We start from the raw sequence: 25,485 nt of genomic DNA, 5'->3' as shown, positions 1-25,485 counted from the left end.
TGCATGGTTTGATGTTGATTTCATAGGTTTAAATCATGGTTATATCACATTTTGTGCATAGTGTGTATTTTTGGACTTAATTACAAATTATATTATTTTTGGTGTTATTTGATGCTAATATTTGATTCTTATTTTGTAGGCATCAAAGGATCTTATATTTTGATCTATTTGGACCGAAATTGGGCTCGAATTGGAGTTCAAAAGTGAAGATCAAGCTTTGGGTCAATTTGGGCCGTTTATCAAGAATAGGACAGATCTAGACCATCCGTTGAAGATCTGGCCGATCCAACTTAATGGGGAGTAGATATAAGCCATTGATGAAGATCCAGAAGTTTTGATCCAGATCTGAGTTCATCCAGCCATTGATCCAGCCGAATTAATCTGGGCCGTTCAATGAAGACTGGATCGATCTAGGCCATCCAGTGATGATCTGATCGATCTGACCTACGGGAGGGTAGATCCAGACCCTAGATCAACATCAATACCTTCGGATCATATTTTGGATGACTTTTCACCGTTGATCAAGCACCAAATTAATCCCAGCCATCCGATCAGATCCAGATCTGATTTAAAACAGAAGCTACAGTTCCTTTCTGCTTCGTCGAATCCTCCACGCACAGCAGCTTCGGCCCGCGGCATTTCTCCGGATTCCGACCCCGATTTCTTCTCCAATCATCTTCTCAAGCTTCTACCTCGGTGATAATCTCTACGACAGCTCATCCCGATCATCTGGAGCCTCCGGTGGGTGTTTCTTCCAGCGAATTTTGCATTTATGTTCTTCTCTGTTCCAGCGCCGATTTGGAGGTGGTCTTCCAATCGGCGACTCCGATTCCCATCAGAGACGCTTGGAGGTGGTCCGCCGGCGTTCCTGAGCTTCATCCGATGCCCATCCGCAATCCACAGTGCTCATTCCGATCCAGAGTTTCAGATTTGCAAATTTCCAGCATTTTCGGCACTTGAGTGGGTTCCGGGATGTTCTTAGCTCGCCGGGGGTGGTCCGTCGGTGTAGTTGAGCACTCCTTGAGCTGATATGCCATTGAGATGTTCCATTGAGGTCCAAAGTTGGGTGGTCTCGACTTTGGCACTCTTGTGTGACGGGAAGAGTGTGAAGCTTTGTTAGATTGGTTGCGAGTTGGATTGGTTAGGGTTTAGTTTACTTTTATTATTGTTTTGTAGCTTAGAACTTGTTTCTTTTAATGGTTGTTATGTTTTTATGCAAGCAATTTAGTATTTCTTTACCTTGTTGTAGTTTAATTTGAGTTTAAGTTGTGCTTGATTAATTGTTTAGAGTTTAAGTTCTAAGTTAGGGTTTACATCTTGTTTTAGATCAGATTTTATTCCCGTCTCGTTATTTCATATTTAGTTTAAATGTGTTGATGGTTTAATTATAATGTAGGGTGACAATGCATTATGGTTGGAACATTGGCACATTGTTAGATTTCATTCTTGCTTTAGGTTAATCTCTTTATTTGCTGTGTTTTCCTTTGTAGATTTAAATTCCAGTTTAATTCCCCCCAAATTCCATTTATATGTTTAAAACCCCAAAAATAGGAATAAAAAAACAATCCTAAATTACATTCTACCGTTGGTTCCTCGGGATCGATCCTGGGCTCGTTACTACAACATTATTGTGAAATTAAGGGGTTCAGTGAAAAATACATTTGTTAATTTGATTTACGAGTGTGACAGACTCGTTATCAAATTTTGGCGTCGTTGCCGGGGAAATTGTAATATGCAATGTTTAGTAATTTTAGGATTGTTGTTTTGATTGCTTTCATGTTTATATATCCATGTGTTTGATTTTATTTGTTCCTGAGTCTTCTGATTTTATTTGCTAGTGTTTCAGTGTAAGAACAGGAAATTCATGTGACCATGGATCCATATTATCCGTATTTTGGAGATGGGATGGAGAATTATTTTTATCAGCCTCAGACTCAGTTCTATCAGTCCTACCTACCTATGGAGCAGCAGAATAGGTATGAGGATGCACAAGAACAAATTGAAGAATCAATGTGGAAATGCAATGAAGTTATGCAACAAATGAGAGAGCATCAAGAGCAGCAATTTACAAGGATACAGAATATACAGAGTCAGTTAGATCAGATAACATCATCTATTAATCAGTTACAAAAACAAAGAGCCAGTGAAGAGGTGGATTGTGGAGATCTTGTCAGGCCTGACACTACTTCTATTTCTTCACTAGAATTTTCTAATATTATTTTTGATGATGATGTAATTGTTCAAATTGTTGATTTTACTGATGTTGTTGCTTTAGATGATGTGAATGATGCAGGTATTGTTGCAGAAGATGATTTAAGTGTAGGGGAATGCTTACTGGAAGCATTACCTCAAGAATCACCAAGAATAGAGGATGTAAGTGTAGGGACTTGTGCTATGGAGCCAAGCACCCAAGAATCACTACATGAAGATGAACATTCACCAGAACTAGAGTCTGAGCATTTTCTTGATGAAGAGGAGGTAACCAACACCACTCCAGGTACCTTTCAAGATGACAAGGTGAGTATTTTGTGTAATTTTTTAGAAAATGTAATGGAGGTACCAATTGTTGACTTTATTAGATGTGATGCATTTCTTGATATATGTTTTACCCACACTAATATTCTTCTATTTTCTTTTAATCCCACATGTGTGTGGGAGGTGTTTTCTTTTATTGATTATGTAGGAGAACACAAGCTTCCGGAGTGGGTGCTTAAACTGAACCGTCTCAGACCTCCAGAAAGAATTTTGAAAGGAAAAAGGATGAATAAGAAGAATTTGAGTGGAACCACGATTACTCCACTTCCGGGGTGGCTTCTTCTTCTAAACCTTCTTCAACCACCGGGAATTAAAGGGGAGTTAGTTCCAATTTTGCTTACTCTTGCATTTAAATTCATGCTTTGTGTTTAGTTTTTCTCTAATAAATTCTTTATACGATCTTTGGTTTCATACTTTGCATTTGCATTTTGTTTTCATACTTTGCATTTAGTTTAGTACATAGCATGTCGTTTTTAATAAAATTCTCCATGAATTTGCTTAAGTAATATTTTTAAGATGGTAAAAGCTTCATAAATTTGATCATCAATTTTAGGTCATTGTACATGAGTGGATGCTTTTCTTGCATGATATTAATTAATTTGGTGGTGGATTCCAATGTGATCAATTGAGCTTGATTGCAATAAAAATACCTAGTGAGGTCCACTTTAAGCCTAAACACTATTTTATCTTTGTGTGGCATGCACTCATAGCAAATTAAACTCTATAACTTGCTTAGTTTCTTTTGAAAGTCACAATAGCATTTGTGTGCATGGAAATTGAGGATTTTGTCAATTTTGTTCCCCTTCATACTTTCCAATTCCTTTTCTCACAATTTTCTTTATATATTCTCATCTAGCATTTTAATTCTTAATTCTCTTAGCTTGTCATATTTCTTTTATTTCGTTGAGAGTTTTGGATTAATTGCTTGATGAGTTAGATTGACTTAGATGGACAAGGTCTTAAGTGTGGCGGAGGGATGATGAGATGATAATTTTTGAAATATTGAAGAATGTTGCAAGGATTCACGAAATATTGGCACAATCACTTGATTATGAGTTGTTTAGTGAAATTTTGAAGCTGAAAATTGTGTGCACTGGTTTGTGCCACTCTTGTCCCAATTTTCTCTTTAAAATCTCAAATCATGGAGAAATTCAAGCAAATGTATTGTATGCTCAATGACAAATGGTGTGCTTCAATCTTTACAAGGAAACAGTGGTGATGAAGGTAGGTTTGCTGAATCTGATTTGCTGAGGAAGAGTGCTGATTTCTGGAATTGGTCAGCTGCACATTAGTTTTTATATGAAGAAAAACCACAGAAAAATAAAATCCACTGATTTGGTTATTAACTTGTTGGATTGACTGGATTTGGAACCATGAAGACATCTTCTTAAATGTCAGTTAAGCAACTTAACGGTTGCTGAAATTTTGGAGCAGCAGGATATTGGAACTATCCATCACATGGAATTGAAGAAAATCTGCTGGAAAGTGCATTGCAGAAATCAGAAAAGAGAAGCTATTAGACTGCAAGAATTCAGAAAAAAAAAAATCTGATGTGCAAGAAACAAGAAACATAAATGAGAAATCAGAATCAGTTGAAGTTGTTGGAACTATGTCGATTATAGCTGAATTCTAGATGAATTGAATTCTGAATTCCTGATTTCCAGAATCCAGAATTCCAGCTGAAATTTTCAGAACCTCAATCTGTGCAGAAATGCAGGAATTCAGAGTGAAGTGATTGCTAAATCTAGATGCTGATTGTGATCAGTGATGGATTCTGAAAACTATAAATCTGTTCTGAAATTTTTCTGGAATTGAAGCTGATTCCTTTGTTCATATTGTTGAAACTTTATCATTGGAGAATTGATGGGAGATGATCACTGAAGTCTGCTGTAGGAATTAAAGATCAGTGGAGAAGTGGCAAGGTAGTTGGGTTATTATAGGCCACTGAGGATAGTGAAGATGAGATATGTCTGTGCTGAATTCTGCAGGAAGTTGAAGACTGCAGTTACTTGGCAATGAGGAGTAAGTATCAAGTTGTGCCGGAATTAAGGAGTAGCTTTAAAGCCAGTGAGAAACTCAAGTGGAGTTCTATTTTGTGCAGCAACAAATGTTGTTCTTGCCTTCCAAGACCTCTAATAATTCTGGATGAAGAAATGCAGAAATGAAGAATATGCAAACTGCAGAAATTGAAACCTTTCCCTAAGCTTAGCTTTGCATGACTGAAGCCCAGATTTCCTTGAAATCCAGCTTCAGAACCTAAGATTAACTCCATTTCCGAGACCTTGTAGCTGCTGAAGATAGCATCCTAACAATTCTGAAGAGCTGGATCAGTGAACATAGTGCTGGGATAATCAAATTCTGATACTGACTTCTCAAGCTTAAGCTCGAGTCAACAATTATAGAGATTAGCCTATATTCAGAAATGGTTGTCTTAAAAGCTGAATTTTCATTGATGCAAGCTGAAACTATCTGAATTTACAGATTCAGCTTAACAAACTATTTCAAGAAGGATAGCTATAAACTACCTATTTCTGTATAGTTTACTTGAGAGCAGAAAAGTAAATGAAGCAAAAGAGAAAGGAAGAAACTATCATAGATCTAATGTGCCACTTTGGAATTTTTGTGAAGTGAATGACCACCAACATTTTGAATTGGAGCATCTGTTGATTCATGATTAATGTCTCTGGCGTGCAAGAATTGATGATGGGTTCTTAGAGTTGCGAACTGAGGTTTAAATAAGAAGGAACTGTCAAGTGTTGTGTGCCAACCCATTTTGAAATTCCTTGTATGAAGATTTCCATGGCTCAAGGCATGTAGTTTTACTGGGATTAATTTCTGATAATGTCCAGCTCATATTAAGTTAACTCGAAACTTCTGGATTTCCTGATCAGTGAGCACATTATGCTGGGAAACAAAAATTGGAAGTTGTTGTAACAAGGAGGTAAAAGATTTCTGAATTGCTGGAGCTGAATTCTGGAAAACCAGAATTTAGCATTAAGATGAGATTTGGATTGAAAAGGTTGAGGTTACTGACCCCCAGAGGCTGCTGGACAAATGAATCAATTTTGTTGTTTGATTATTTCATGCAGGAGCAAAACTGAAGCTGCAGAATCCGAATTGTGAAGTGCAGAAATGGATTTAGTGTAAAATGTTGTTTTAATGGAAGAACGAATTTGTTGGTTCCTTCATTATACTAAACATCAAGAGTTATCTTTGAGTTGAATTGAGATAATTGTTAAAGCATAAGAAGCAGTAAAAGCAGAACAAGCAGTAATCAAGTAATAGATTTCAATTTTTGAATTGTGCCAATTGTGTGCCAATGTCCTCATAAAATTCTCAAATCATTAAGGAACTTAAGTAAATGTATCGTATGCTCAATAACAAAATTATTTGCCATTCTTTCCAAGTTTCCAATGAATTGGAAATCTTGAATGTGATGAGTTCTGAAAACTGAAAATTGTACTTGGAAATGCAGAAATTGTTGAAGGTTGAGTTGCTATTGCTGTCAAGGAGATCTGAGTTGTGAGTTAGCTGAATTTGACTCTCTATTCTTATGTAAGGAGTGAATCCTAAGTTGCAATGAACTCTGAACTAATGATCTGCTGAACTTGAGAATTTGCTTTCGAGATGCATTTCCTAGAACTTGAAGTTGTTTTCTGCAAACATGACCCTTACACTGATTTCTGTTGATTTTCAATTTGTTGCATTGCCAAACGAAATTCTCTCTTAAGCTATACCCTTCAAGTCTTATCTAGAAGTTCTCTGAAAATTATTTTCTGGAACTGGAACTCTGTGAGTGCAGAAATAGATTTGAATTTCATAGTATGATTTTGTTGTAGCTGTGATGATTGCTGCCGAATTTTGTGATCAAGGCTGATGTAGGTGATCAATGAAGTTAAGGTTCATGGGTATAGAACAAAGAAGGTAACAGCAAGGAATGTTCTTAATTCTGGACACTATTTGATTATTTTTGCTTGCCCTGTTAGTGCAATCCTTACTGGGCAGCCTTAAAGCCAATGTGAAACTGCTGAAAACAAGGAATTTGGTTAGATTGCTAAATTTGTAATTATTGATGGTATAATTTGAGCTGAGTATTGTTAGGTTTTGCTGTGGAATAAATGCAAAATGCAAAAGGAAAACTACAGAAATGGAGGACATTACATTGCTGGAAATGAGGCAGTGAAAGAATTTCATAAACTGAAACTGAATAGTGCTGTTGGAGCTGGAATTTTACAGAAATGCAGGAATTCAGAGGTGGAGGGTTAGTATTTGTGAAACTCTGTTAGTATTAGGGGATTGAAATCAGAAATGCAGTAAACAGAAGCTAGACAGGGTATAAGAATTCTGTTGTTGAAGCTGTGATCTCAGGAGCAAGCAATATCAGAATCCAGAATTTAAGTTTTAATAACATTTAAGTTGATTGTTAATGCTGAAGATTGTTCCTGAACAACACTCTTGAAGGATTGAACCTGATTCTGGAATCAGGAATTCCAAGCATGAGACTGAAATCTGAAACCCAAGATTTTGAGGCAGCTTCATTTCTGAATTTATTTCTTGAGATTACCTTTGAAACTGAATTTGAAACTAAGGGTTGGAATTGATTGAAGCTGAGTTGTTAATTCATTAGCAGCTGATATAATTACTGCACAGGAAAAAAATTAGAGCACTGGAAAGAGGTTAAATGACTAAATCTTGTTGCTGAATTTGCTGGGCTGGAATTTTTAGAAAAGAGCTGAGTTTTGAAACTGAAGTAAAGCAGTAGGAATGAATTGGAATTATAAACCTTTGTTCAACATAACAACAGAGGTTAAAATTGCAGAATTAAAACAAACAGAAAGGGAATAGCAACCTGCAGAATGAAGAAAACAGTGGCAAGATTAGTATCCAGTAAGGATAGCGTGATGTATTTTATTGTCCGAGACAACCAAATTTTAAGTGTGGGGAGGGAATTCTTATTGATTAATTGTTGTGAGATGGTTTTAGTTTCCAAGTGCTGAAATTGAAGTGGGAAAAAAAAAATTTTGGCAAATCAAGAGCGTATCAAATGTGGAGATAGAGTATCAAGAATTTCGGATTACCATCAAATTGAAGGGGAGCTTAGCTTGGTCTTTTGTATTGATAAAAACAAATGGTATTCATTTCTTTTTACATCAAATGGGTCAACTCATCAAGTAAATTCCTTCCATACTCTCATTCTCTTCATTGAAGCCTTTTCTTTTGCTACTACATTCACTTTCATTGTTCTTTTTGCTTCCATTTCAATTCTTGATGATAAATTCCTTTTGATTCATGTATGCTATATTTTATGGTGGTGGAGAATTAGAAAATAAGCAAGCTTATGGTAGTGAAATGTTGTGAGTTGCATTGAGTGAGCTCCACTTATACACATGTTTGAGTGTGAGAGCTAGAATAGGTAAATCCCTTGTGAGATTGCAACTTGCTTAATTTTTCAATTGGATTGAAACTACCATACCTACTGATTATTGTTTGAATGGTATGCATGATTGTTAGTGATCTTTAGATGGTCTTAGTTAAATTCTTTTTACTATCTTTTAGATATTGCTAGGGAATTTTCTATGGAGATGATTTTGAGCTTTCTTTACTTGCACGGGACGTTCAAGACTAAGTATGGGGGATTTGATAACCAAGATTTTACTGTATTATTTTGATTCATATATGCATGGTTTGATGTTGATTTCATAGGTTTAAATCATGGTTATATCACATTTTGTGCATAGTGTGTATTTTTGGACTTAATTACAAATTATATTATTTTTGGTGTTATTTGATGCTAATATTTGATTCTTATTTTGTAGGCATCAAAGGATCTTATATTTGGATCTATTTGGACCGAAATTAGGCTCGAATTGGAGTTCAAAAGTGAAGATCAAGCTTTGGGTCAATTTGGGCCGTTTATCAAGAATAGGACAGATCTAGACCATCCGTTGAAGATCTGGCCGATCCAACTTAATGGGGAGTAGATATAAGCCATTTATGAAGATCCAGAAGTTTTGATCCAGATCTGAGTTCATCCAGCCATTGATCCAGCCGAATTAATCTGGGCCGTTCAATGAAGACTGGATCGATCTGGGCCATCCAGTGATGATCTGATCGATCTGACCTACGGGAGGGTAGATCCAGACCCTAGATCAACATCAGTACCTTCGGATCAGATTTTGGATGACTTTTCACCGTTGATCAAGCACCAAATTAATCCCAGCCGTCCGATCAGATCCAGATCTGATTTAAAACAGAAGCTACAGTTCCTTTCTACTTCGTCGAATCCTCCACGCACAGCAGCTTCGGCCCGCGGCATTTCTCCGGATTCCGACCCCGATTTCTTCTCCAATCATCTTCTCAAGCTTCTACCTCGGTGATAATCTCTACGGCAGCTCATCCCGATCATCTGGAGCCTCCGGTGGGTGTTTCTTCCGGCGAATTTTCCATTTCTGTTCTTCTCTGTTCCAGCGCCGATTTGGAGGTGGTCTTCCAATCGGCGACTCCGATTCCCATCAGAGACGCTTGGAGGTGGTCCGCCGATGTTCCTGAGCTTCATCCGATGCCCATCCGCAATCCACAGTGCTCATTCCGATCCAGAGTTTCAGATTTGCAAATTTCCAGCATTTTCGGCACTTGAGTGGGTTCCGGGATGTTCTTAGCTCGCCGGGGGTGGTCCGTCGGTGTAGTTGAGAACTCCTTGAGCTGATATGCCATTGAGATGTTCCATTGAGGTCCAAAGTTGGGTGGTCTCGACTTTGGCACTCTTGTGTGACGGGAAGAGTGTGAAGCTTTGTTAGATTGGTTGCGAGTTGGATTGGTTAGGGTTTAGTTTACTTTTATTATTGTTTTGTAGCTTAGAACTTGTTTCTTTTAATGGTTGTTATGTTTTTATGCAAGCAATTTAGTATTTCTTTACCTTGTTGTAGTTTAATTTGAGTTTAAGTTGTGCTTGATTAATTGTTTAGAGTTTAAGTTCTAAGTTAGGGTTTACATCTTGTTTTATATCAGATTTTATTCCTGTCTCGTTATTTCATATTTAGTTTAAATGTGTTGATGGTTTAATTATAATGTAGGGTGACAATGCATTATGGTTGGAACATTGACACATTGTTAGATTTCATTCTTGCTTTAGGTTAATCTCTTTATTTGCTGTGTTTTCCTTTGTAGATTTAAATTCCAGTTTAATTCCCCCCAAATTTCATTTATATGTTTAAAACACCAAAAATATGAATAAAAAGACAATCCTAAATTACATTCTACCGTTGGTTCCTCGGGATCGATCCTGGGCTCGTTACTACAACATTATTGTGAAATTAAGGGGTTCAGTGAAAAATACATTTGTTAATTTGATTTACGAGTGTGACAGACTCGTTATCATAGACACATTTATCACATTCATTGATCTTGAATTCACATTCCTTCATGGCATTATCAAATTTTTTATGTCACTGCTTTGGTGCTTGTTTTAAGTCATATAATGACTTCACCAATCTACAAATCTTGTTTTTCTGTTCTAGTACAGAAAACCCCTCAAGTTGTTCCATTTAGATCTCCTCTTTTAAATCCCCATTTAGAAAGACAGTCTTTACATCCATGTGATGTATTTCAAGATTTCATAGAGCGGCGATAGCTAACAGTACTCTAATGGAAGTTATTCTCGACATCGGAGAATACGTGTCAAAGTAATCGAATCCTTCTCGTTGTCGGTATCCTATGATTAGCAGTTTGACCTTATACTTATCAATCATGCCATCTGACTTTATTTTCTTCTTGAAAATCCATTTACAACCTAGTGGTTTACTTCCCGGAGGAAGATCCACAAGTTCCCAAGTGTGATTTTGCAAAATAGATTTTATCTTAGATGCAATTGCCTCTCTCCAGTGAGGTCGATCAGAAGAGTCTGTTAGACCCCATGATTGTTTTGATATGATCAACCAAGTTGGTTAGGTCCTACTTTGTGTTTGATCCCTGTGTCTAAGTGTGTAGGAGCTTAGAAGCGCAGGAAGACGCAACTAGTGAGAAGGACGGCACGGGAAGGGAGTCGATGGGCTCTGTGCATCTGAAGGATGAGAGAGCTACGGAAGAGTACACCAGTGGGTGAGAAGAAAGTGTGTGGCGTTCGAGGGACGTTAAGTCGGGGAGGAAGGCTGCTTGAGGAGAAGGCCGGGAATTAGGTTCGGGTGAGCCCTATTCCGGTTGGCCGCAATCACCCAAAAGAATGGAACTTCGGAAGCTGAAGCAAAGAAGCAAGTGTGCTGGAAACACTGCTCAAGGTGCCTTCATCATGGCTTGAAGGCGCCTTCACCTTGAAGGCGCCTTCACCTAGTCAAAACTGACCGTTTGCGCTGCGGATAAAGTTTTATCCACCCAATTAATGGAGGCACCTTGGACCTCCGAGATAGGATTTCCAGAGGCTATATAAAGGCCCTGGAACTAGAAATTAGATATCAATTCAGAACTCAACTCTGTAATCAATTCCTAGCAACTAGTGAGCATTCTAAGTGTGTAAAAAAACTTCTCTGCCTACAGTGAAGGAGACTCTGCTAGTGCGATCTTCGACTGCCTTGGATTAACAACCGTCTTGGTTGTAACCAAGTTAAATTTTTGTCTCCTCTTTTATTTCTGTTTTAATTTTATTATTGTTGTTGTATTTTTGAGTTGAAAGCTTTGAGGAGGGTATAGTTTAATTTTACAGGCAATTCACCCCCCTCTTGCCGGTCCCTGCTACACCAACAATTGGTATCAGAGCCAAACCGTCTCAGAAGGACTAACCGCCGACTAAAGCACAACGATCAAGATGATGACCGGAGCGAATATTCATCCCCCGAAGTTTGACGGAGACTTCGCGATGTGGAAACACCGGATGGAGGTATTTTTCAAGACAGAATTTGATATTTGTTTAATCATGAAATATGGCTATGCAGTTCCAAAAGACAAAGAAGAATTCAACTAGACAAAGAAGGAGCAGGCCGAATTTGTGGCCAACGGAAAGGCGAAATTCCACCTTCTCAGCGTGTTGCCGCCCCAAGAGGTAAGTCGTATCGGGAGCTATGATTCCGCTAAAGACCTCTGGGATAAATTCCTAGAGCTTCACGAAGGTAACTCGGAAGCTAAGCTAGCGAGGCGCGACATCCTCCGAACCTAGTTAACGAACCTTCGGATGAACAACGGCGAGAAGGTAGCACAACTCCAAGCAAGGATTAAGGAGCTAATAACTCAACTAAGTAATCTTGGAGAAGAAGTATCGAACCAAGACTCGATCTGGTATGCGCTCAATGCCTTCCCCAGAACTCTAGAATGGGCGTCCTTAATAGATGCATACTACTTCTCCAAGGACTTCGAGATAAGCACTTTAGAAAATTTATTTTCAACCTTTAAGCTTCACGAATCTTGAGTTGCAGAGCCCAGTGAGTAGAGAAGACTAGTTAGAACATTGCCCTAAAGGCAAGATCAAATGATTATGACTCCGAAGCATCGATCGACTAATCGGAAGCGGCGCTGCTGGTAAAGCGTTTCAATAAGTTTTTTAATTCTAATAAATTTAGATCACATACAAAGAGACATGAGCGAAAGAGAAGAACGGTTCGTTGCTACAACTGCAACGAAGAAGGGTACATCAAAGATAACTACCCAAAATTGAAGAAAAAGGAGAAAGAGAAGGAAAAGACAAAGTACAAGATGTTGGAGTGTATACTAAAAGCCTAGCTTTTGTAAACATTTATTTTTGAAATAAAAGAATCACTTTGGTCAATATCTGCATTTATTTGTTAAATGTAATTGTTCAATTAATTTATATAGTAGATAACATGGAGTGTGGTGTCACACTCAGAAGATCATGTTGTCGGTTCTCTATAAATTATAAACAGTTGCTCTCGACTAAGATGGAAATGAACAAACCATCAGAATAGTCGTAGTGTAATTAAGTATTAGTTTATCTTGACTAATAAATTACACTAATACACTTTAAGTGTATTGAGTAGGACCATTTAGGTAAGTTTTTTTTGTACTGACTTAGTAAAAGAACTATACCTTAGTTATTATGGAAGTGTGTGCTCTTAATCCTAATATAATAACAAGCACATATATTTAATATTTATTTCTTTGACTTATCAAAGGGTGAGGTTTAGCTCGATAAATCAATATGCCTGATAAGTTGGGAAATGATATTACTTATAGTGCGTGTTGTTGATTATAGAAGGACTCTGTGTCCTAGTTTTCTAGGTTGAGAATGTCCCTAAGAGGAGTTCATAAGGATTGTCATGTTAAACCCTGCAGGTGGACTTAGTATGACATGACAATGAAGTTGAGTGGTACTACTCTTGAAGCTATATATTAATTAAGTGAGTTGTCAGTAACTTATTTAATTAGTGGACATTCGTAATCTTAAACACAGGGAGACTAACACACTCGTGATAAGAAGGAGCCCATAATGTAATTTGGGATTGGTGCGGTAGTGCGATAATAACTCTCTAGTGGAATGAGTTATTATCGATGAACTTGAGTTGTGTGTTCGGGGCGAGCACGGGATACTCAAGCTCATCGGAAGGCCAAAACCAATTTCTCCTCTAGGTCCCTGTCGTAGCCTTAAGTCCATCCAAATGTAAGGTTCTTCTTGGTGTCCAAGAAGGGGGTCCGACCATTGCTTGGTGACCAAGCAATGGCCTGCCACATCCTCTTATAAGGGTCAGCCCTATTGCTTGGTGACCAAGCTTCTAGGCGCAGGCCAAGATTAATTCAAATAGGAGGAGTGTTTTGAATTTTTAAAATCTTCTATTTGTAGAAAACTATAAGTTTTAAAAGAGAGATTTTAATTTTTAAAACTTTCCTTATTTGAATTAGGCCACATGTTTTAATAGAGAGTTTTAAAAGTTTTTAAAACTTTCCTTTTTTAACCATCCTCATGGTTTGAAAAAAAGGAAGATAAGTTTTAAAATTAAATTTTCTATCATCATGTTAAAAAAGAAAATTTTATAAGAGAACTTTTAAATTTTAAAACATGGTTTTAATTTTTAGAACTTTCCTTTTTTAACTCTTACTTTAGGATAGAGAGCTTGTAAAATTTTATAAGAGTTTTTCTTGTAAAAATTTATAAAGAAAAATATTTCTTTTATTCCCTTGAAGAGGTGGCCGACCACCTTGCTTGGTGCCCAAGCAAGTGGTCGGCCATATTAAATTAATTAAAATCATCACAAAATTAAAATTGGTGATTGATTCAATCAAGAGGAAAGAAAAGGAAAAATTAAAAGGGAAAAGGAAAAACTCTTGGATGATTTTATTTTTTGTAAAAAGTTTTTCCTTAATTGCCTTGGGCAAGTAATATAAAAGAAGGGGTGAGGGGGCTTCATGAGACACAACTCTTATTCTTTGGATTGGAGACTCTCTTGGTGGTCGGCCCCTCTCTCCCTCTCTTCTCCCTTTGCTCTCTTTTCTATTGTGGTGGTGGTGGCCGAATATTGCAAGGAGGAGAAGCTCTTTTAGGTGGTGTTCATCTTGGAGGATCGTCGCCTACACGACATCCAAGGCGAGGCGAGGAATACGACAGAAGATCTCGAGGTCATTAGCTTACAAAGAGAAGGTATAACTGGTAGTTTTCTTCCGCATCATACTAGTTATTTTATTTGTAAGAATTCTAAATATAAGAGGCAATTAGATCTAGTTTATCGATTTTTTTTCCCGATTTCGTGTTTTCTTCTTTTTCGAATTTGTGATTCGATTGTTCTTTTTGGTTAACCTAGAGTTATTTAAGGAAATTAAATATTAGCTTTCCTTAAAAGGCTTTGACTAGGCGATGATGGTTGCTCCCATATCAAGAAGGCCATGTGCCTCGCCATGCAGTCCTGGAAGCCAATTTTGGAAATTAATATTTAATAGAATTAATAACATAGGTGGATTTGAATCAATAGTGTTAAGTTTTGCTTGCGATTCAAATCTAAATCATTAAGAACAGATAAGTTAAATTTGGAATCAATGATGTTAAGTTCCGTCTGCGATTCCTAATTTAACTTCTAAAGAACACAATAGGTTATTTAAGGAAAGGTTCGAAACTTGTACAAAAATTTTTGTACAGTGGAATCGGTACGTTTTCCTAGGACTAACCAACACAAGAAACTAGAATCCTCCAAGCACAAGAACCTGAAGGTCACTTGGTCAGATTCGTCTTCTTCCGAATCTGACGTCGAAGCCTTCTCTGGGTTAGCGCTAATGGCTAACCATCAGCTGGAAGAAGAGTCAAGCTCAGAAATGAGCATAGATGAAGGGGAAGGAACATCAGACGAAGAAAGCGACAATAAAGGGGGAGCATCACCAAGTCAGGTACGTAAGGTACGTAATCTAACCCCGACTCAGTCCTTTCAATTTATTAAGTCTCTTTCTAAAGATTTATTCAAATTAGAAAAAGAAAATGCTGAATTGAAATTGAACCTAGCAAAAGCATGTCCACTAGAAATGTATGATAATCTAAAATTAGAAAATGAAAAATTAAAAGTTGAAATTGAGAAATTGAAGAATAATGATGCATGCTTAAATAAATTTCCAAAATCAAAATTCAGAATTTATGGAAAATTGAATTGGTATATTAGAAAATATCAGAGATAACTTAGAAGAATTCCCAAGAACTATGTACCCCCTAAGTATTTGACTAATCCAGTAGGAAGGAATCTTTATTTGGTTCCAAAATATGTGCTAAATTAAAATTTTTTCTTTTAAATTAAGGTTTTCAGAAGAAAATTAAACGTTAAAATTTCTTTATGAAGCTTTGTCTAAGGAAGTGATTGTTTCTCTAATAACCAAGAATGCCTAGTGTTTCGCCACGACCTGAAAGTTGAAATATTGAAATAAAATGTTTAATTAACTTTCTGAAAAAGCATTAAAACTAGAATTAAATAATGTTTTGAAAGTTGTTCAAAGATTTTTTTAAATTTCTAAAAATTCATTTTTGCTTAGAAATTATTTTAAAAAATTCAGTTTACTTAGAAAATTTTCTGGAAAAGTCTAAAAATTCATTTTTACTTAGATTTTTTTTTTTCAAAGTTCTAAAAATTCAGTTTACTTAATTTTTTTTTGGATACTTAGAAATTTCTCTAACTTAACATTTTGCTAACATTTTTTTAAAATATCATATTCCTACCCCGTTTTTTGTTGTGATCAAATGGGGAGAAAAAGGTACAAGTTTAGGGGGAGAGATTTTTTTTCAAAACTCTGATTTTGAAAAATATTTTTGAAAAATTCTGTTCAAACTCTTAATTAAATAGTTGTAATTTTATTTATTACAAATTTATGCTTAACATGTTAGTTTAGTAATTTTCTTTAAAATTACTGTTTGTCTATTTTTACCCTAACTTGAACTTGGGTTGATGCATATCAAAAAGGGAGAGATTGTTAGACCCTGTAGTTGTTTTGATGTGATCAACCAAGTTGGTTAGGTCATGCTTTGTGTTTGATCCCTGTGTCTGAGTGTGCAGGAGCTTAGGAGCGCCGGAAGTCGAGCGGAAGACGTAGCTAGCGAGAAGGACGGCACGGGAAGGGAGCTGACGGGCTCTGTGCATCCGAAGGATGAGAGAGCTGCGGAAGAGTACACCGGTGGGGGAGAAGAACATACGCGGCATTCGAGGGACGTTAAGCCGGGGAGGAAGGCTGCTTGAGGAGAAGGCCGGGAATTAGGTTCGGGTGAGCCCTATTCCGATTGGCCGTAATCACCCAAAAGAACAGAACTTCGGAAGCTGAAGCAAAGAAGCAAGTGTGTTGGAAACACTGCTCAAGGCGCCTTCATCATGGCTTGAAGGCGCCTTCACCTTGAAGGCACCTTCAAGGCCTGATGAATGCGCCTTCACCTGGTCAAAATGACTGTTTGCGCTGCGGATAAAGTTTTATCCACCCAATCAATGGAGGCACCTTGGACCTCAGTTGGAGGCGCCTTGGACCTCCGAGATAGGATTTCCAGAGGCTATATAAAGGCCCCTGGAACTAGGAATTAGATATCAATTCAGAACTAAACTCTGTACTCAATTCCTAGCAACTAGTGAGTGTTTTAAGTGTGTAAAAAAGCTTCTCCGCCTACAGTGAAAGAGACTCTGCTAGTGCAATCTTCGACTATCTTGGATTAACAACTGTCTTAGTTGTAACCAAGTTAAACTTCTGTCTCCTCTTTTATTTCTATTTTAATTTTATTATTGTTGCTGTATTTTTGAGTTGAAAGCTTTGAGGAGGGTATAGTTTAATTTTACAGGCAATTTACTCCCTCTTGCTGGCCTCCGCTGCACTAACAGAGCCTACAACTTCTGAGTAACTTCGGGGCTCACTCTCCAACACGAAAGTGATAAAATCTTATCCATAGGATTTTTCTACCCCAACTCTTTTGCTCCGTCTAGGCTCAACCTCCATAGGTTCCTCATCATCTTCTTCTTGGCCTTGTGTTTCATTTGCCTGTTTTGAGGAGCTAGCATCCTCTCGGATCTTATATGGAAACATATACTCGAAGAACGAGACATTTCTCGATTCAATTATCGAGTTCTTGTGTATCTCCGGTATGTGTGACTCATACACACAAAATCTATACGCAGTGTTATTTTATACATATCCAATAAATATGCAATCAACAGTCTTTGGTCCTATCTTAATCCTTTTCGGATCATGCACCAACACTTTGGCAAGACACTCCCACATTCGTAAATATTTGTAGGGCGATTGTCTTCCATTCCACAACTCATAAGGGCTCTTATCTATTTTCTTCCGGGGCACCTTATTTAAAAAGTAATTCGCTGTTAACACAGCTTCCCCCTCATGGACTCTAGCAATCCAGAGCTCAATAGAAGAACATTCATCATCTCCTTTAGAGTTCGATTCTTTCACTCAGCAACTCCATTTTACTTAGGAGTATAAGGAGTTGTTATTTTGTGTCTAATCTCATGTTCAACACACAACTCAGCAAACGATGATGCATATTCACCGCCTCGGTCACTTCGAACCACCTTAATTTTCCTATTAAGTTGGTTTTCAACCTCAGTCTTATAAAGAGCAAATTTCTCTATAGCTTCATCCTTACTTTTGAGAAGATACACATAACAGTATTTTGTATTATCAACTACAAAAGTGATGAAGTATTTATTATCACCACGTGTTGGCGTACCTTTTAGGTCACACACATCGGTGTGGATTAGGTCAAGTGGTTCGTTACTTTTTTCAATATGTTGAAAGGATGACCTTATCATTTTTGCTTCAAGACAGATCTCACACTTGTGTTTTGGGTCAAGGTGGAATGTAGGTATGCTTTGCATATTAATTAATCTACATAACACATCACATTTAACATGTCCTAGTCTACCATGCCACAAACATGAAGACTCAAGCATATAAGTGGAAGAACTTTCAATTTTATTTATCTTAGGCCCAATCGTCATTACATTGAGCTTAAACAGCCCATCAGATACATAGTATCTTCCTACAAACACTCCATTTTTGGACAATACAACTCTCCGACTCAAAAATAATGTAAAAGTCATGCTTGCTTAGCAGTGATCCGGATACTAGATTCTTCCGAATCTCCAGAACATAAAGCACATTGTTCAGAGTAAGGTCCTTGCCCGAGGTCATCTTCAGCACCACCTTTCCTTGGCCCATGATGCCCGAGGTTGTTGAGTTCCCCATGAACAGTTTGTCTCCAGTGACTTCTTCGAAGTTGTGGAGCAGCTCCTTGTTGCAGCACAAATGTCTGGTGGCTCCAATATCAATCCACTATTACCTCGGGTTTGAACCGATCAGGTTCAGTTCTGAGACCACTACGCAGAGGTCGTCCATTTCTAGTCCCTCGTTCAGGTTGGCCTCTTGCATCTTCTTTGACTTTCTGCACTCCGAAGATTTTTGACCCACATTGTCACAGTTAAATCATTTCCCAGAGAACTTCTTCTTACTGATGCCTCCTCTGGGTCCCATCTTGGAAGACTTAGGGCTCTTCCGTTTCGAGCTTTGACCGTGCTCGACCACGTTGGCTTTCACAGTAGCATGAGAGAACAGTTTTCTCTCTAAACTCTTGTTGTCTTCTTCGATGTGAAGTCGAACAATGAGTTCCTCCATATTCATCTCCTTCCGCTTGTGCTTCAGGTAGTTCTTGAAGTCCTTCCAGTCGGGAGGCAACTTTTCAATGATAGCAGCCACCTGGAAGGTTTCACTCAGAACCATCCCTTCTGAGTGGATCTCGTGCAAGATCACCTGAAGCTCCTGGACTTGGCTAATCACCATCTTGGAGTTAACCATCTTGTAGTCCAGGAATCGGCCAATGATTAACTTCTTTGCCCCTGCATCCTCCGTCTTGTATTTCTTGTCCAAGGACTCCCATAGCTCCTTAGCCATTCTCTTCATGCTATACACAGCGTACAATGAGTCGGCAAGGCAGTTGAGGATGTAGTTTAGGCAGAGGAACTCAGAATGAGTCCATGCCTCCACTGTACTGATGGTCTGCGCATCAGCATCCTTAGCACGCTTGGGAGGGTCCTTAGTAAAGAACCGAGCCAGGTTGAGCGTGGTCAGGTAGAAGAGCATCTTCTGCTGCCATCTCTTGAAGTTCAGTCCACTGAACTTCTCTGGCTTTTCCCCGTGGTTGCTTAGCACAGTTCCAATCGGGGTGGAGGGGGCCTGCACGTGCTGAGTTTGTTGCACCTCAACATTCCGTTCTGTGGCCATCTCAACAAAATCAAATCCGTTTCAAGATTGTTATAAAAAATACAATCTGTTGCCGAAGATTTTGGGGAGTTAGCTGAATTTTAAAATTACACAGAATTTAAATTCAACTTACAATAGAGATGACCTGAGCGGATGATCTTAGGCTGCCAGCAGGGGCTGGTTTCTGTTACATACAGAAGAACGGACTGAGTCGTTGAGCGGGCAGATTAGCCGAGCAATAGGTTTGTGTTGCAGAGCGACTTGAGCAGGTCTGTAGAGCGACAGAGCAGATCTTGACAGAGCAGATCTTGACAGAGCAGTCTTGACAGACCAAGTCTTGACAGAGCAGTCTTGATAGATCAGGTCTTGACAGAGCAGTCTTGACAGACCAAGTTTTGACAGACTAGGTTTTGACAGAGCAGTCTTGATAGACCAGGTTTTGACAGACCAGTCTTGACAGACCAGGTTTTGACATAGCAGTCTTGACAGACTAGGTTTTGACAGAGCAGGTCTTAAAAGAGCAGTCTTGACAGAGCAGGTCTTCAAAGAACAGTCTTGACAAAGCAGTCTTGAAAGAGCGGTCTTGATAGACCAAGTCTTGATAGACCAGGCGAGCAGACATGCCGACTAGACGGACGAAGAGACCGACTGGGAAAAACTGTCCGAGGCCTGCGAGAGTCGCAGTTTCCTTGAAACAGATTCGTCCCCACCTCCGGCTTTGAGGCTTACTCGGGTCGTCTGTTTCCCAGGATACAACGGTTTGACCGTGATCCCCACTAAGCACTAATGGTCATGACGAACTGAGTGACACCCAATCGCTATCACGGGCACTCTGCCGAGCAGGAGTAGCACGATTGAGGAGGGGAATGAGGTGGATAGTTTTGCTTGCTTCGATGTGTGTGTGTGTTCTCTACCTGTGATCGCAACCTCCTTATATAGGAGCTCAGATCAACGGCAACGTTAATGGTCGATTTATGACCATTACTAGCCGAGCAGTGAAACGTCTACTATTTCACTCATTATTACTCAAACGTTTAGATTTTGCATTAATCTCAAACTTAATGCATCCGTTACAGCAGCAAAAGGTTTACATGGCAAAACATTGGTTGTTCCACTTGGGCGAATTTTGCCTCGATCGGTCCGGCATTCAGCGTGCGCAGGTTGTGCCCGCACATAAGTCAACATGGTTCAGTGCAATCCGGGCCCTGGATTTGCACCCCCTGCACACCACGCGTGAAAGAGAGTCTCTCCCCATACATTTGTTCACATCCTCAATGCATGTGAATCAATATAAACCAACTATCATGCCATGAAACTCCCAATGTGGAACTAAAGTCTCATTCACAATGGAACCTCTTTCCTCTTCCACCTCTTCTCCATTCACTTATATTCAACACTCTGTCTCTCAGCCACCCAGAAGCTAAAGACTCGGGAGCTTGAGCCCAACTACATGTGGATCTTTAGTCTAAGTGCCCCTCTATCGACCACCCCGAAACTAAGGACCCGAGAGCTCAACCCTGAGTATATGTGAATTTTTTATGTGGGCTAAGACTTATGATAAGTTACAAAGGGGATGTGCCCTTTGATGAGGTGCGCCCCTTACTTGGGAAAAACACCATCCCTTGCACCTCTTCTCTATGTATATAAGGGAGGTGATATTATTCTATGCTAGATCATGTATTTTACGCTATTGTTTCTTTGAATCTCACTTAAGCATTCGAGAGGTCTCTTGTCCGATAACTCCCGACGAGTCCTTTGATGGGTGTTATTGTTCAAAAGTCGACTCAGTAAAGAGGAGAAAGATGTAATGCCATCACTCAACCTTGGATTGAAAACACCACACACGGAGAAACTTCTATAAATATTTTGGATTGGCACGTTAGAAAGCATATATTTCTCAACCTTTTGGATAAGATCAAGTGTAATATATGCTCTTATCAGTTTAATATCTGATATATAAAATTTAAATTTTATAAGGAAGAGCCTGTTACGATAACTTGCTGCTAGGATTCTCAAGCGTTGCGCTACTGCATGGGTCTAGCATACTTTTACCAAATTTAATTTATAAGGATAGGGTACTAATTTCAACACATGTGTGCGATAAATTAATTCCCTAAAATCTTATTTAAAAAGGATATTAAATTAATTATTCAAGTCAATATGGAATCATTAATGATACGAAGATTTTGGATGATTATTTAAAAAAAAAGATAATTAATGGAATATAATTTTGTCTTAACATAATGGATATTGTCATTCACCTACCATTTATTTTGTTTAGTATTAATTATTATAAACTAATTAATGACTATATTATTTCTTATAATTAAATAATTACTATATTATTGCTTATAATTAATTATAATACGATAAAAGCATAATCCAATGTAGAATAATATGGTAAAAAAAAATAGGAGTTTAATCAATGCAATCTTCACAAACTTTAGTTGTCCTCTAAATTAAACAAAGTTCAACGATCACCTCCTTTTACTTGTAAATTAATTCAGACCGTTGTAGTTATCGATCTGATCTAAGTTACCGATCTGTCAAATTGCCTGAGCGCCAGAGTACCTTAGGATCTGAAAGCACTCAAGAATCGAATCTAAGTGCTTCATCTCTTAGCCACCCAGAAGCGACTCGGGAGCTCAAGCCCAAGTACGTGAGGATCTTTAGTCTAAGTGCCCCTCTATCGACCACCCTGAAATTAAGGACCTGACAGTTCAACCCTGAGTATATGTGGATTTTTATGCGGGCTAAGACTTATGATAAGTTACAAAGGGGATGCGCCCTTTGATGAGGTGCACCCCTTACTTGGGAAAAACACCATCCCTTGCACCTCTTCTCTATGTATATAAGGGAGGTGATATTATTCTCTACTAGATCATGTATTTTACGCTATTTTTTCTTTGAATCTCACTTAAGCATTCGAGGGGTCTCGCCCGATAACTCCCGACGAGCCCTTTGACGAGTGTTATTGTTCACAAAGTCGACTCCGTAAAGAGGATAAAGATGCAATGCCATCCCTCGGTGGTGCATGATAGATTCCTATTGCATCGTTATGCAAAATAAAAATAAAAGATCAAATAAAAAATACATATGATGTCATGCTGATTGATATCTAGAGTAGAGGCCCAAATGGAAGAATGACCAATCAACATCACACAACTACTTGAAGAACCAAGTTGGTAAAACATTACTTCTCAAGAACTTTAATTATAAAATCACACAACTTGCAAGATATGAGCATTCATGGGTGCACCAACAATCTTAGAAGGCAGTAAGAATAATTTTGAGACCAATGTGGCAAAACACAATGCCTTATTTGAAGATCTCTTGGCCAGTTAAGTCACTGTACAAAGAGCTGTCATTCCCAACCCTCTCACACATGCAACAGAATCAATCATACATTTTTTTTATATATAAGAACTGATCCCAACAAATATGATAAACTTGCTAGCTAGCTTTGTCCTTGCAATTCCTTTTTAAATGTTTTTCTTTTTGGAAAACAGCACACCTCTCTTTCACTTCATTTTTTATTTATAAAATTATCTCTTTTTACTCGCTAGTCTCAATGTATAGAAACTCTACCATATGTAGACCTATTATAGCAACTATAATTTATAGCTACTACGACTAAGAGTTCAAACGAATGAAGCTTGTTTGTGAGTTTTTCAAATTAGCTCAAAAAAAAAATTGATTTGTATTTAAAATTATCAGATTTGAGCCGAATTCGAATATATTCAATAAATTTTTTTAGTTGAGTCTGAGCTCATAATATTTTATTCAATTGTTCACGAGCGACTCGTGAGCCAAACTTTATTTATTTAATTTTTCCCATAATTTTAATATAAATATACTCAAATTAAGATTCGAATAACTTAAATCAAACTCAAATCTAAATAATTTCAAGTTATATTCCAATTCTGCTCGAATTAAAGTTTGAACAACTTAGTTTGAATTTTATTTTGAATCAAGCTCGAGCGATAATCATTTAATTTTTGAGGTTTGAATCAAATTTGAATATCACATATTTTTCTTTCAAATTTGAATTCCAATACTAGTATTTTAATCTTATTCAACTATCCATTCATTTCAATTCATTTACACCCGTGACTGTACATTATATGATCAATGTGGACCAACACCTTTGCACATATTGAATTGAATAGGATCTCACTTGTACATATATTGTGGCAATTATGAATTATAGTTACTACATATTGTAACAACTATGATTCATAACTATCATGTTCCTTGAGCTATGATGTACGGTAAGATGTTTAAGTAGTTTTTCAAATATATATGATTCAACACAACTGGATATTATTAAAAAAATGATGAGCAAGTAACATGATATGACCCATCTTATCTTACGAAAGTTGTACATTTTATATATATATACTGAAAATAATTCTAAGGTTTATTAGTAATTTTCACAAACACATCAATCAGTGATCTAGAGTTTGAGACTTAGCTACGACATATTATTGAAATTTTTTCTCATTAATCAATTAGAAATCATATTTTTGGTTAGAAATCAATTAGAAATCAATTAGAGTTCGAGCAGAGAGCTGGCAATGTTAGAAAGCATATTTTTCTCAATTTTTTGGCTAAGATCAAGTATGATATTAAATTATTTTTTATAAGGGGGAGTTCATTACGGATTCTTGAGCGTCACCCTAACATTGCACTATTGCATAGGTCTGACACACCCTTACCCAATTTATGGACAGTCTGTTGACTAACATTAAGTGTAGTATTTATTCTTATTAATTTAATATATGATATAAAGAATTAAAAGTAAACGCAATTCTTAAAAATCAAAACTATTTTTTATAGGTCAATTCTTCTTCCCTTAGATCTCTCTTTGTATTACCCCATTTGGTATATATATATATATATATATATATATAAAAAAGTGCTCTTTTGGTTATTTGTTCCCTTTTGTTTTTGTATTTATTATTTATGATTTGAACCTATCATGTCCACTTCCTCCTAATTACTTGCCTTTTAAGCACTCCTTTGCCTTCTAAGCACTCCTTTCTCCCTTCATATTCCACCCTTTTTCTTCTTCTTTTCTTCTTCTCTCCAATCTCGACCCTCTTCTTTGTTGCAGGTCACGAGCATGCCTGAAAATGTCCACACCACGGTAAGCAAATCGAAACCCTAAACCATCTCATGCTCGATCTCTGCACCCAAAAACCTAACCCTACTTAGGAATATGATTAAAACGTGCAGGGAAAGGCTGGTCGATGAAGTAGGCAAGAAGATCAAGAGGGAAGCCGATGCCGCCGCCGACAGTATGGCTCGCCGGCAGCAGCAGCTGCTCGGCCCCGCCGGAGCCCTGAACCGGATAACGCCCTGCTCCGCCTGCAAGCTCTTGCGGCGGCGGTGCGCGCAGGAGTGCCCCTTCTCGCCCTACTTCTCCCCTCACGAGCCGCAGAAGTTCGCGTCCGTCCACAAGGTCTTCGGCGCCAGCAACGTCTCCAAGATGTTGATGGTGAGGAGCCGCCGCCGCCGTCGTTGCATGCATGCGTCGTCCTAACTAGCTGATGGTTGATTTTTTCTTTCTTTCTTTCTTTCTTTCCGGCAGGAGGTGCAGGAGAGCCAGAGAGCCGACGCGACGAACAGCCTCGTCTACGAGGCGAACATCCGTCTGAGGGATCCGGTCTACGGCTGCATGGGGATCATCTCCTCCCTGCAGCAGCAGGTGCAAGCCCTAGAAGCCGAGCTGACGGCCGTGCGAGGGGAGATCATCAAGTGCAAGTACAGACAAGCCGGCGCCGCCGCCGCCGCCGGAGTAGCAGCAGCAATCCTCCCCGCACCTCCCTCCTCCTCCTCCGGCCAGATGATGATCTCGGTCGCCGCACTCCCGCCGCCGTGGCCGGCCAGAGCTCCAGCCTCCTCCTCCTCCTCCTCCATGGATTACAGCTCGATCACAAACGAAAACATATCGTTCTTCGGGTAAATTAATTATCTTTATGGATTAATTAAGCTACCAACGAAAAGATATCATGCATGAAGAACATCCACGCATGTTGCATGATCCTTCTTCTTCTTCTTCAATTTTTTTATTTTTATTTTTGTTATTGTTCTTGATGAATTGTACTATTTCAAGTGGTGAAAATGATTGAAAACCACAAATTTGGTGGAGATATAGATGAACATACGATCCATTTCGAGTGCTTGGGAAAGAGGGAAGAAGAGTATGGGGATGGTGAATTGAATTCTTCGACCCTGATTGAGATTGCTTGTGCACGTGATCATTATGGCGTTGACCAAAGTGGATCACATGCT

General features: G+C 38.3%; 1 protein-coding gene and 1 pseudogene across 1 annotated transcript; both read left to right on the top strand.

Moving 5' to 3' along the window:
- The first annotated feature begins 21,076 nt into the window (after positions 1–21,076).
- On the top strand, positions 21,077–21,238 carry LOC122035461 (annotated as a pseudogene).
- Positions 21,239–24,288: 3,050 nt separating this feature from the next.
- LOC122035032 (LOB domain-containing protein 15-like) lies at positions 24,289–25,303 on the top strand. Its single transcript, XM_042594397.1, has 3 exons — positions 24,289–24,337; positions 24,427–24,688; positions 24,782–25,303. Exons 1-3 carry the CDS (start codon positions 24,324–24,326, stop codon positions 25,154–25,156), a joined length of 651 nt encoding a protein of 216 aa, XP_042450331.1. The 5' UTR covers positions 24,289–24,323; the 3' UTR covers positions 25,157–25,303.
- Positions 25,304–25,485: the final 182 nt, after the last annotated feature.

This window comes from Zingiber officinale, chromosome 11B (genome assembly GCF_018446385.1).
Source record: "Zingiber officinale cultivar Zhangliang chromosome 11B, Zo_v1.1, whole genome shotgun sequence".
NCBI lineage: Eukaryota > Viridiplantae > Streptophyta > Magnoliopsida > Zingiberales > Zingiberaceae > Zingiber > Zingiber officinale.
This window is presented reverse-complemented; position numbering and strand designations above follow the sequence as displayed.

Excerpts from the sequence above, each read along its gene's own strand:
- LOC122035032 (XM_042594397.1), top strand. Across the intron at positions 24,689-24,781 it reads ACGTCTCCAAGATGTTGATG|GAGGTGCAGGAGAGCCAGAG; the intron begins GTGAGGAGCCGC and ends TCTTTCCGGCAG.